The sequence below is a fragment of the Rhamphochromis longiceps genome, linkage group LG16 (assembly GCF_057381845.1).
Source record: "Rhamphochromis longiceps isolate RC_006_pf linkage group LG16, R_longiceps_female_GT1.1, whole genome shotgun sequence".
Lineage (NCBI taxonomy): Eukaryota > Metazoa > Chordata > Actinopteri > Cichliformes > Cichlidae > Rhamphochromis > Rhamphochromis longiceps.
The window spans coordinates 2390841-2404752 of NC_140572.1; the positions used below are offsets into that span (position 1 = coordinate 2390841).

Sequence of the window (13912 nt, forward strand, 5' to 3'; positions counted from 1 at the left end):
TCGGGCGACCAATCGTCCTCTTTCTGCACTTGCTGTAAAAGCCTGAGTGACATGTTTTATTTCATGAACCGCACCGATAGCGCTTTTTTACTCTTCTGAGCACTCAACTTGTGCATTCACCCATTCACACCCATACTGCATTGGATAGCAATTTGGGCAAGTTGCTATCTAGTATCTTGCCCAAGGATATTTGGCATGCAGGCTAGAGGAAGCCAGGAATCGAACCACCAACCTTGCGATCAGTAGATGACCTGCTCTACTGCCTGAGCTACAAGTTTTTCATGACTGGACCAATCGGCCTCTTTTTTGGAAATCAAAGTATGGTCACGGTTTTTTAACCCCATTAAAAGCTCCTTCAGTGTACCTGATGCTGTTTTTATACTAAAGAAGCTGATTGGATCAACACACACTCGCTGTGTTACACTCAGCGTGCCGGGTTCATTTGTCGAGCACATGTGGAAGACAAATAGACTCAGTGGCATGCTGTCATTTCTCCCTGTACGCACAAACAGTGTGTAATTGCTCTTCTGTCAGCAGATGGTGCTGTTGCACTGATGTTTACAAGCGTTGAACATTTAATATACACATTTCTGCTGTGTGCAGGAGATTCAGCAGAGACGAGGACTGGCTAACTCAATCTCCTCCTACCTCATCAAACCGGTCCAGAGGATCACCAAGTACCAACTACTGCTAAAGGTGAACAGAACCAGTGTGGGTGAATCCGCCCACGCGCTGAGTGGGAACTCGTAGAACGTGTGGTTTAAATGGAGCAAATATTTATAGATCGATCCCCTTTCATCAGTTTTAACATCTCGTCCTGTCCTCCTGCAGGAGTTATTGTCCTGCTGCGAGGAGGGAAAGGGAGAGATCAAAGACGGTTTGGAGGTGATGCTCAGCGTTCCTAAGAGAGCAAACGACGCCATGCATCTCGCCATGTTAGAGGGTAAGAGACCGTCCTCGCACACTTCCTCCTAGCACTGATGTGAAACATGGTTGTTCATGCTTGGCTCTTCTGTAGGCTTTGAGGAGAACCTGGAGGTGCAGGGTGAGCTGATCCTGCAGGACAGTTTTCAGGTTTGGGATCCACGCTCGCTCATCAGGAAGGGTAGGGACCGGCACCTCTTCCTGTTTGAGTTCTCTTTGGTCTTTAGCAAAGAGATCAAAGACTCAGCTGGCAGAACCAAGTACCAGTACAAGAACAGACTACTGGTGAGCGGGTGGTTTCAGCCACGACTGATGTTCTCGCTGTGTTTGTGTCCACATACATGTAGAAATAGCCATTGTTGCTTTAACTGTACCCCCTCCCTTACTCTTCCCGCAGACGTCAGAGTTGGGGGTGACTGAGCACATTGAGGGCGACCCTTGTAAATTTGCTGTGTGGGCTGGAAGAACCCCATCCTCTGATAATAAAACTGTGCTGAAAGTACGTGAAATTAAATGTAAACGAAAGTCTGGGCTCTCTGCTTTCATCAGCTGGGATATTAAAGCTGTGACTTCTCCAGGCATCCAGTATGGAAGCTAAACAAGACTGGATTAAGAACATCAGGGAGGTGATCCAGGAGAGGATGACTCACCTGAAGGGGGCGCTTAAGGAGCCGCTTCACCTGCCTAAAACACCAGCACTGACCAAACCCAGGAATAATGCTAAAAGGTGAAGAAACACATACTTTTGCTGGGATTACTATAGTACACTGTAGCACACAGATTGATGGATGAAGGTTGCCGGTTCGAGCCCCGGCTCCGACAGTCTCGGTCGTTGTGTCCTTGGGCAAGACACTTCACCCGTTGCCTACTGGTGGTGGTCAGAGGGCCCGGTGGCGCCAGTGTCCGGCGGCCTCGCCTCTGTCAGTGCGCCCCAGGGTGGCTGTGGCTACAATGTAGCTGCCATCACCAGTGTGTGAATGGGTGTGTGAATGGGTGGATGACTGGATGTGTAAAGCGCTTTGGGGTCCTTAGGGACTAGTAAAGCGCTATATAAATACAGGCCACTTACCATTTACCATTTACCGTGGATTCACCGTGACAGAAACACAAGCGTGGGCACAAAGGGAGCGGTAGGACTGTCCTGTTATTACCGTCACAGATATGTGGAAGACTGAAGCTGCTGAAAAATAGAGAAATAAGCAGCGTTTATTTTAACCATTGAGCGCGATGACTCAGTGTTAGCCTCACAGCAAGAATATTGTGGGTTTGTGTGGAGCATTATGTGTGGGCGTACTCCGGCTTGTACCTGCAGTCCACACACATGCAGTTAGTGGGGTTAGGCCGTAAACTGGGCGTAGGTGTGCCTCGCCTCTTGCCCTGTGGAAGCTGAGAGAGGCTCCAGGCCCCCTGACCCTTAACTGGATAAGCAGGAGGAAGTGAATGGGTTCTAATTTACACGATGAATGAAGACCAATGTTTGTATTCATGTCGTTGTCTTGATCCAATTACAGGTTTCAGATAAACAGCAGTTATTTTAAAGTGTGCCACAGACATAAAGTCCTGTAACTTAACAGCAACCCATTCTGTGACATCACATGTGCATCACATGAGTAGAGCTAGCTTAGCCGTTTCTGCTGGGTGGAACGGGAATCGGACCAAAAGGACATACAGAGGACATGGAATGATATGAAATGTGTAAAAAATGATTGTTAGCCTCGTCAGTAAGACCTTTCACATTCATCCTGGTTGTGCTGTGTGTTTCTGCAGGGAGGGAGGTGAAGACGGAGACAGTCAGGGAGACGGCAGCAGCCAACCAGACACCATCTCAATTGCATCCAGGACATCCCAGAACACTGTAGACAGCGACAAGGTAGGAAACACCGTCGCTGAGCATCTGATACTGACGAGCTGACGACCCACAGCTGTATCAGCGCTACAGGGTTTCCTGTGCAGCTTAAATGAGCAGCAGCAGGGACTGGGCATGCTCACTGTTTGGAGTGTGTGTTCAGTTCACACATGTGAACGAGAAGTCATCAACAATGCTGCCAGAAAAACAATCAGTTGTGAAAGCCCTTTTCAGGCTGTGTGCAGGCACCTGCACGGACTCCTACCAGGCAGCCTCTGACATCAAAGTAAGACCTTTTGTGTTGCTGCTTTAGCTGTATGAAGGTGCAGAATCCAGGTCTTATCTTATCGCTGTTTTTCACATTCTTATGTTTAACTTGTCCAGTTACTCGGAGCCATAGACACAAACACTCAGACTGAGGACGGACACTTGGCTCCAAACTGTTGTCACTCTGTGCACTGATGACATCACATTCGCTGCAGCTCAGTTTTATGTTTGTCAGCGATGATTAAGCATAGGATCACATGGTCAACTGCACAGATAGATGATAGTCTCATTTCCGTCTGTGTCAGTCGCAGTGTTGGGACTAACGCGTTATTAAGTAACGCGTTACAGTAACTACGTTATTATTGTGGTAACGAGCACGGTAACTAGTTATTATGCCAAAATCAGGAACGCGTTAGTCGTTACTGGGATTTAGATAGGGTCGTTACTCGTTACTTCGTGTGGTGGCTGTCGCGGAGCTTCCACAGATTCAGTAACATTAGCAAGTGGTGGAGGCCAGCAGGTGGATGAAGGAAAAGGGACGCAGCAGGAAAAGAGACCCGAGGCGGCCGCCGGTCCAAGTGTGAACTGAACTTCAGGTAAGAAGTTATGACCTGCAGTCTCTCTGGGTCAGATATGAACCAAGTTTATTTTCGTTATTCTGACTTTTTCCGTACTGCGTGCTAGCTAGCATGACGGAGTTTCTATACAGCTGGGTGGTGCTATGAAGTTAATGATGTTGAACTTTATTTTGTTCATAAGTTATTAGAGTTGCCAACCGTCCCGTCTGGTATTCAGAGAAATATTACGCGTTTCTTATTGAGGTGAAAAGGAACAGTTTGTCCCGTAATTCAGCTGCAATGAAAAAGGCACAAAGCTGGAGTTATTCTGTCTTTGCTGCACAGCTGCCTCTTCTTCTCTCATTCTCTCCCCCTCCCTCTCCTGTTTCTACTTCAATCATGAAACTGATCAATGATCAGCTGATCGGCTCTCTTGTTTGTTTATCGCTCACTTTGTGCCGAAAGAGGAAACCAGCCGATGTCGCGCTAAACAACAGCAGCACGTTTAAGCTGATCAGCTGTTGTTAGAATTGATTTAATATTACTTTCTAGTATCAGCTGATGTTTGCTGGAGCCACAGCTGTAAACCTGCTGGTCAGGATGTCGGTTTGGATATGTGGTGAGAGGGAAACATGAAGATGAAACCAGGAGATGTCCTTACTGAATCATCAGAGCTGAACAGGTGATGGAGAAACAGGTTTACCTTTTAGGTGACATGAATGAGTTGAAGTTATGAACTGTTTCTGAGAGACAAATAACACCAGGATCCTTTTCTAAGTAGCTGACAGCTGGTAACTGTGCAGGGGCGGGTCTAGCAAAGTGTTGCCAGGGGGCCAGGTAGGGCATTAACAGGGAAAGGGGGGCACAAGGAAATACTTTCTTATTCTCATTTAAAATGTCTAGCTTTTAAAAAATAATTATCTGAATCTTTCAACAAACGATTGATAGATTGATGCATGTATACCATCAGAACAGTGTACATCACTGTCACAACAGTGTTTATTTGCATTCAAAGGCTTTATGATTTTTCCTATAATGGCGGCCGGTCTCTAGTCAAATTCTCCGGGCCAATTTTCTGTCCCAGTCCAGCCCTGTATGCAGCTCATCTGCAGTCTGGTGTTACCTACATCTTCTTATTCAGAAGGCAGAATTTCTGAGTTCTGAGTACAATCGAAAGCACCACGACTGCAGTTTTTGTGTTGGATGTAAAAGGCGCACATGACGCTGTGACGTAGGCTAGAATCATGGAAGCAGTCAATGACGGTCCAGGCGTGGGATTTCTCTCGTGGAAATGTGCACATTATCTTTTCCTTTCTATTGGTAGGTGGCACAGTGCACTTGTGGCAAGTAAACAAGCTAGAAGACTGGCAAAGTTATGGAAGAAACACATTAACAAGAGAATTCTGAGTAAAACCAAAGTTACTTTCCCTAGTAACTAGTTACTTTGAAAGTAACGAGTAACTTGAAGTAACTGAGTTACTTTTGAGAGAAGTAACTAGTAATGTAACTAAGTTACTATTTTAAAGTAACTTACCCAACACTGGTCAGTCGCAGGTGGAGGTGTGTTCGTACATGTTCACTGCCAGAAAAAACTTTGGCCTCTTGAGCCTTTCCTCTGCTACGAGATCTCCATCTTGAGAGCTTTTTAGGCGGTTTGTTTTATTTTTTCCTTTTTAAAAAATGTTTACTTCATCACGAGGATGAGCTCCTTATATGAGGAAGCTCAGTGAATATGAGCAAACAATCAAAAGGGCATAATCGTAGACATGAGTTTGGTGCGATTCTTGTCTTGGCTGTTTGTCAGCACACACACACACACACACACACACACACACATGGAAAACCTGACACAGATGTCAGTCATGGCCTCCTGCTGTAGAGTTACATGGTGTGTCCTTTTCACAGTGCAGCCCTCACGCCTACACGCTGGCTCGCCTCTAAATGTCAGCAGCACACACAGACTCACACCAGACTCGGTTTGTCTGAAACATGCGTCCACACTGTGCATGTATACGCCATCAATCCCACAGGCAGCTACGCTCTGACCTGTGTTTTTTACATGTGTGTGGACCCCACCTCTTTCTGTCCAATGAAAACAGAATGAGTTTTTCCAGTCCTTTCTGAGTGTGGGCGTGTTGTTGCTCTGCTCTGGTTTATTGTTTCTAGGATTTAGAAAACTCCAGCTTGCCTATTTTTGGAGCCTCCTCTGCTGTTGTCCAAAAAACCAAACCTCAGAAGTAAAAAAGCTTTTGTCCTGCAGTTTGCTCTGATTTATTTCACAGCTTCAACCGTGAGAGTCACATGTCTTTATTTCTGGTTTCCGAGTCTTTACATTGAGCTGTTTTGTAATTTGGTGGTAAAATAGGGACAGTGCTGTGAGTTTTCATGCTAAAGTCCTTTGCTTAGAGCTGTTTGTCTTTTCTTGCAGTTCATGATTGTAGTTGCTGGACGAGTATTTTCCCCAGAAGCACAATGAAACATTGTTTTTTGCTCATGTGTCAAGGCTGATGCTGTAATCGTTTGTTGTGTTCCCATGGCTCTGCTGACCCGCAGGGATTTATTATCATACAAGTGCATCAATCCCTTGTGTATCGTGGAGACAACTGTATTAAATCAATGATCTGAGCAGACATGTTTGTTCAGTACAGCAGTCGTTCTTAATGTGTACTCATTGGTTCTCTCAAACTTCTCCATCAGCAGTCTGAAGCACTAAAATGTTCTCAAATCAAATCTCATTACTTCATATGTGTGAAATGTGACTGAATTCATTAGAAAGCTTCTTACAATCTGTCACTCAGGCTGCGTTTTTCTTTGGGAACTGTCTTTGCAGTTTTTTAAATATTCTGTCAATCACGCAAGGAAGAGCATGCAAGTGAACGGCTGTAAGCAAGAAGTAGTGTCCCTAGAAAAGATAAAGTAGTCAGTCTGACCCAGTCCTGGAGAAAGCTCCAACCCAGATGAAGGCCCAGCATGAGTAGTGGTCAGAAGAAGGGAAGAAAGGTAACTGGGGACAAACCGAGCCAATCCCGCTTTGCCTGCTGCGCAGGGACCAATTCAGGGGACAAAGACAAAGGCAGGGACCAGTTTGCTTTTTGGGACATTTTTGTTTGGTGATGTGTGAATTTCCTATGTGCTGTGGCTCTAAAAGGTTGGGAAACACTGCTCTATGTAGAGGGTTGGTAACTCTACCGTGTGGTATTGGATTTTCACTCTCATGTACGCCTCAAACCTGACTGATCGTTGGCAGCAGGCGGCTGTGTGCAGTCTGTAAACAGTTCAGCAAACTGTCACAGACATTTTTAAGTTAATTGATTTCGGCAAATAAGCTGATCAGGCTTTGCACTTACATACAAGTTTCTGAGAGTTAGCAGCTGTGTGACGGCGGCTCACAGGACAACAGCTTCAAGCAGCTTCATAGTGGTCGTAGTGAGAAAGTCTCAGCTGTGAAGACTTCAAGCTGCAGCAAGAAAGCCAGACGCCAGAATAAAACAAAGAGGCTTGTTAAGACAGCCACACTGGACTACTGAAGGTTTTATGGACTGATGAATCAAAACTTGAAATCTTTCGTTCATCGTGCAGGATCTTTGTACGGCGTCAAGAAGGTGAAAGGACGGTTCCACAGTGTGTGGCATCAACGTCAAACATGGAGGAGGAAGGGTGATGGTCTGGGGCTGTTTGCTGATCCAGGGTCAGTGACTGAACCTAAACAGCTACCACAGCACCATGAAGCACCATGCAGCACCCTCTGGTATGCACCCAGTTGGTCGGGGGTTCATCCTACAGCAAGATAATGACCCAAACCATCAGTCCAAGCTGTGCCAGAACTACCTCAGGAACAAGAACAAGATTGTGAGCTTGAAACACGGAGTGTCCAGCACAGCCTCCAGACTGAAACCCCATCGAGCTGGTTTGAACTGGACAGAAGAGGGAAAGCAAAGCAGCCTACGAGGTCCACGTTTATGGGAACTTCTGCTACAGATGTGGGAGAAGATCTGATGTCTGTTGTAGACAGAAGCCTCGGCTGTGTTCAGCTGTTATATCTGCCAAAGGTGCTACTGATGAGTCAAAGGTTAGAATACGGTTTGGTCTAAAATGAAATCTAAATTTATTCCGTAGTTTCTTTTTTAACTGCAGGTGTTTATTTGTGCTGTGCTTTCATTTCAGAGTGCAGTGAGACAAACGGGATACTATTCAATAAAAACGGAAACACTGGGGTTTCCAAAGTCTGTTATTACAATCTTAAAATGATGTCAGCAAGAGTTGAGTCACTGCTGCCGTGAGCCAATCACACTGTTGTGTTCCTGTTTCTCGTTATTCTTCTACCTTATTCTAGTTGCTCCGTTTCTTTGCCGCTTCACTACTCCCTCAGTTTTTATCCGATTTTCACCATTCAAACTTTAAGCTGTTCTGCTCATTCTGCTAACGCCAGCTATATCTTTTGGTGCTGATAACTTTCATACTTTTTGAGATATTAAGCTTTTTATGCAATTTTTTTTGATGAATGGGACCCATTATCAGTGTGGGTACAGGACACGTGAAAGCCTCGCCCAAGCACAGGCTGCTCAGGGTTGTAAAGTGCTAGAAAAATTCCATAAAAGTATATAACAGTACTGAAAGGGACTAAAGAGAGAGCCTATTTCTCCTGTTTCGGCTTCTTTCTCTGGCTCCCTGTTGAATCTGGAAAGGATTTAAATCTGACTTGTCCATTGTCTTGAATGATCAGGGCCGTGTTATCTTAAAGACCTCATATTACCACAACAGAGCACCTCGCTCTCACGCTGTCGATGTATTTGTGGTTCCTAAAGTAGCAGAGCCTCCAACTTTCAGACTTGTGTGGAAACAGCTGACGCTTTGGGACACGGACACGATCTCTGCTTTAAGATTAGGCTTCAAACTTTCCTTTTGCCACCAGATTAGTTTAAACACATAACAACAAACTGGCACGTACGTTCACACTGACAGATTAACTGAGGTGGAGGGGGCCTGTCAGGGTTCTCTTAGGACAGCTTGGCTCCTTGTTGTTCCTGTGACACCTACACCATGGGTCTGTCACTCCCTCATCATGTATGGAAGCTTGTAAGGGATTGCTCTGTCATATTTATGCTCTTTGTTTTAAATGAAGACAAAGGCAGCCCAAACCACAGTTTAACACAGCCACACTGTCTTTGTTGGTTAAACACAGCCTCACCAGTTTGATGTGATGGCATCATGACAGTAGGTTTTAACTTCCTGTGGTAAGCTGGGTTTCTTCTTCTATGGCTCATTTAAAAGGCACTTCTCATGGGTCTAAGCAGCCTCTTGTAAGTATCGCAAATGGCTGCGTCGTTTAGTTCTGACAAACTGTCAGTGTCACAAATCTAAGGTTGGAAATTGTAGGTTTGCAAACAATAGTCATGATTATTTTTTTCCTTTTATCCATAAACTGAGCTGATTTCTTTCTTACATCGATTTAGTTGTGAAACGGTCATTTTATTCATTTTAACTTGGTTATCTGAGTTACATGTATCTAGTTTGAGCGAGGTCATCTCTAACGTCGTGGTATATAAGTCAGTCTCTGGAGTGGTTCTGTGATGTTGCTTTGATATAGTGAGTCACTGTGGTTTAGTTATTTAAAGCATTGTTCCAGCGGCTGATGACTTGGTCTTCACTGCTCCGCTGTCAGAGCAGTGAAGACACGTTTTTATCCTGAACTTTTACTTTAATTGAACATGGTTCTCATTTCTAAGCCAGGCGCAGTAATGCGTCCTCGCAGTCTGCACATGCAGAGATGAATATATCAGCGTACATAAAATCCACTGACAGAACAACAACCCTCACGACTGCCTGATGCCGGGACATTTGACCTGGGCTGGGTTATCATAGGAAGTGTACGCCTTGGCGGTGAACCAATCAGTGCCTACGACACAAACCCCTCAGAGCAGAATCCTCCTGTCTTTGATCCATGTACGCTGCATGAAGACCCAAACAACAGTTGGACGGGCCGCTTAATAATAGCAGTGACAATAGTAATGGAGACAATAGTGAGCATGGAGGCATACTAGCATACAGCTCACTGCATAGCTGCTAGCTATGATCTCCAGTGTCTGGAGTGCCACAAGTAAAATTACACTTCACAATTACACGGGTCGCTCTCAGGAGCTCAGTGAATGCCAGTGTGGTACCGAGCCAGGATGCAACCTGTGCAACAACTCGACTAAATACTCCACAGTTAACTGTAACTGGTATTATAACAAAGTGGACTGGACTGAGAATGACACCATTTCAACCACAAAGTGATTGGCTGCGTAAAATCATGGTCAGTGGGCGCTGAGGTGCATAGTGCTCAGAGATCTGACCTTCTGCAGACTCGTAACCTCCAGGCTTCAGAGAAGCTTGAGGGCGGTGTGCAGAGAGCTCCATGGACTGGGTCTCTGTGGCTGAGCAGCTGCATCCAAGATTTCCATACCAGCTCTCAGATGCAGTGATCTAAAGCACACCAGCACTATGCTTGGCCCTCAGCTCCGCTGAAAGCAACTCTTACAATCCAGTTCAGACAATGTGATGCTCCCAGCTTTGGGAGGAGTGTTTGGGAATGCCCCTTCCTGTCCCAGCATGACTGCACCAGTCCATGAAGACACTCACTGGTACTATCAGTACGTCCAGACACGTCTAGAAATGTGTCTGGACTATTTTAATATATAATCAAAATATAAGATTGTAAATGTATAAAATGTCTATAAAAGTTGGACCGGATCACTTGGTGAGGACGTCCTTCCTCAGCAGCAACTGTTTACACGTGTTCTCATGAATCGAATGCATTCACACTCAGACCGAAGCCTCACAGCAGCCATCTGCTGATCATATGACTGTGGTGTCACACACTCATCTGCATGTGCTCTCTAACCACTCCCCCCACACACACACGCACACACGCATGCACGCACGCACGGGCACACGCACACACACACACGCACACACACACACGCACACACACACACACACGCACTACAAGTCCTGCAACTGACTATTTTACTGCTTCACTAGATTACAGGAAGTGGAGAAATGTGAATGCAGTGACACACACACACACAGACGCACACACACACACACACAGACACACACACACACACACGCGCACACACACACACACACACAGACGCACACACACACACACACACAGACGCACACACACACACACACACAGACGCACACACACACACACACACAGACGCACACACACAGACACACACACACACAGACGCACACACACACACACACACAGACGCACACAGACGCACACACACACACACACACACACACACAGACACACACACACACACACACACAGACGCACACACACCCAAGCTGAGTGGCATTCCCATCAAGCACAAAGCTATGGCTGTCTAGAGAGAGAGAGAGAGAGAGAGAGAGAGAGGGCGTGTTCACAGACACAAGTGAGGGAGTTGTTGAAGACGGCGAGAGCGACAGAGTCAGAGGGAGACGCACGAGCAGAGGTCGACATGCCAAAGTGGATGAACTTTAAACTCTTCAAAGACAGCAGCAGAGTGAGTACAAGGAGCTGGACGAGGTCATTGTCCTGGTCAGAGTGAACACTGTGATCATCCTGCTGCTGCACTGTCACCCTGCGCCTGAGAGCAGCTCTGGCAGCTTCTGCTCAAGTGTTTAACTTTGCACCGTCTGAGTCAGGATGCAGTTACAGTGCAGACTGGTTAGGGTCATTTTCTGTGTGCAGAGCTGGTTTTGCTGTTTTCCCCACCTGCATGTTTGTGATGCAGGTGGAAAAAGCTGCTGTGGGGAGCGCTAATGCTACAGACTGTATATAAATGATGGACAAAGCCACAGTGATGTCACTGAAGCTTTTATTAGCTGACTGCTTAAATACCTGAGAGGACTAGATCACTGACTCCGGCTAGCAGTGTGTGTGTGTCTGTCGATAAACTGGCCTACATCAATAACACTTCTTCTTCTTCTGTTGCTAATCTTGTTATCATCTCATTAGTAGTGTCCACATGGATTAGTCACAGTTCTGACAGTTTAACACGGGGCTCTATGGAGAGGGGCACTTCTGCAGCGACTTCTTTTCCAGCTTGTGAAAAACGTCTTCTTGAGGATTTAAGGATTCACCTCGTCTGTTCTTCCTTCATTATTGTAGCGTGGACACGCTGCGTCCTGCAAGTCCTGCAGCTTGAATGTGTAGCTGATTGTATGAGCAGGTTCAGAGGGTCCTGCTCACTTTCACTTAGTGTTGTAAAGGTTCACTGCAGAAGCGAATATGTGTAAGGAGGGAGATTAATGGTTAAACAGGGTGTGTGAGTGTTTGTGCGGCAGGCTGACGGGGAGGAAATGGACCATTAGCTGCTACGTGGAGACAGGATAAATAAAAAAAGTGAGCGTCCAGACTGATTGTGTGCAGACCAGTGGCTCAGAATAAACAGTGTAAACACACTCGTGGGCTCAGTCCCTTATTTAACTTCTTAACTACATCTGTGCTAAACTGCTGTTTAGAGAGGGAAGAAGTGACTATTTTAACGTCCTGACTCAGTGCGCTGCCACACTCGGTCACGCTGATGTTGTGTCCTCACTGCACAGTGCTGGAACAGTAAATAACAGGCGAGGTTTGGTATGAACTCTGGTTTCATGGTTCAGCACAGCAACGAAAGCCAAAGAAATGCATCAAAACATTTTTCTTTTCTTTTTTGGAAATATGACGACCGCGTGTGGGAGCCAGGACGGGGACGAAAACGTTTCAGGCTGGTTTTCCTGTTTGTTTACAGCTGCCAGTACAATGGTTGACTGGTCCTGCTGGTTTCAGTGATGCGGTTCTGCTTCCACAACACCACCTTGGCCAGTTGGAGATTTCAGTGGTGATTTGAGTGTCTAATGTGTGCTTGTTTAAACTGTGTCTGGTCCTGACAAAACGAGCCAATCAGACTGTTTCTTCTGCTTTAAGTAAGCGGCCGTCCCAGCACAGAACGTCCTCCGCCCGACTTGTCACTTGTGGTTCAGCCCACACAATTTGTCTCTGGTCATTATTGAAACTGTGTCGAGGAGGTAAACAAGCAGACACTAATTGTCGGGGCATGCTAGCAAGTTTGGTAATTATGTTTGAATCTCATCCTGTCAGCTTGAGGTGTTTAATCAGTCTAACCATCCAAGTGGACACAAAGCTGCTGCTCCACCTTCCTCCTTGGACAGTTTTGCTTGTGAAATGTTCCTCCTCCCTTTGTTGTGTTTTCTGTTTGCTGTGGGTCAGGCTTCTCTCTTGCGACACCCCGATGCAAACGTGGTTCCTTATATAAAGAAAAGCAGCGTGCCAGGACTGCATCTGTAATCTGTAGCTCTAAATCACAACAGCAGCTGCCCCGCGGTGCTGGTCTCCACATTTCAGGAACAGTGTAGTATTCTGCATGTTCATTAAACACTTGTGCATCAAACACTAATATATTCACACATTTCATGGAATGACAGTGATGATAACACTTGCTTTGTCTGTTTCCATGAAATTGCATCGCCTCTGGACTTAGTTTTCCATTCGGCACAGATCAGTGTGACGCTTACAGAAATCTATGAATAATCAAACAGAGAAGTGAGGGGTCACTTCATTTGTCTCAGCTGTGGATCAAGTGGGAGCTGCTGTTTCAGACCCTAAAAGTTACAACTTCAGCACCGACTTACTCGCCGTATAAAAACGAAAAGACGACTAAATACATTTCCAGAGTTTATGAGGACAAATTACCAGCAGAGTGCACCCTGGTGTTCAGACCTCAGCCTTGGACGTGCACATGCCTGCTCAGAGCTTTGCTGACGTAGACGTGTGCTTGCTGCCTGCAGTCTGGCGCTCGGGATTGCTCACAGCTTCCACTCCTGGAACAAACTGTGTAGTGAAGCGTCTTAGCGAGGTGTGTGTCTGAAATGCATATATCTGCAGGCTGCTGCGCAAACACAGTGTTGCACGAGTATGTTTGGATCAGCTGAGTTTGCTCAGCAGATGTGTCTCAGCAGCTCCAGCTTGACTGCTCTGTGCTGCAGTTTAAGGATGTTTCAGTAAATCTAATAAGTTGCATATGAGGTTCATAAGTGATTCCTTGGAGATGGGATTAGTGGTCCAGAATCTTTGCCCATATGTTAGATGTCAGTGTCACTCTTCTTGGTCTGTGTGATTCAGTTCTCATCAGCACCTGGAAGCTGCTGCAGCACTGACACCTTCACAGAAACTCACGTCTGAGACGAATTCAAGTCGTATGATCTCAAAAACAGCAGCCTGCTTTTTAAAATGATTTATTGTTTGTTTGCTTTTTCATTTTTCACCCTCCTTTTC

At 45.9% G+C, this 13912-nt stretch overlaps 1 protein-coding gene across 4 annotated transcripts in view; it reads left to right on the forward strand.

Moving 5' to 3' along the window:
- The window catches only part of kalrna (kalirin RhoGEF kinase a), a 152887-nt gene that overhangs the window by 94544 nt on the left and 44431 nt on the right, over positions 1-13912 (forward strand). For all 4 annotated transcript variants that reach the window (XM_085384695.1, XM_085384697.1, XM_085384696.1 and 1 more), the window contains 6 exons: positions 604-696; positions 832-943; positions 1019-1209; positions 1322-1423; positions 1503-1651; positions 2692-2794. In XM_085384695.1, the coding sequence (XP_085240821.1) occupies positions 604-696; positions 832-943; positions 1019-1209; positions 1322-1423; positions 1503-1651; positions 2692-2794 (750 nt within the window). The remainder of the gene's footprint in view (positions 1-603; positions 697-831; positions 944-1018; positions 1210-1321; positions 1424-1502; positions 1652-2691; positions 2795-13912) is intronic.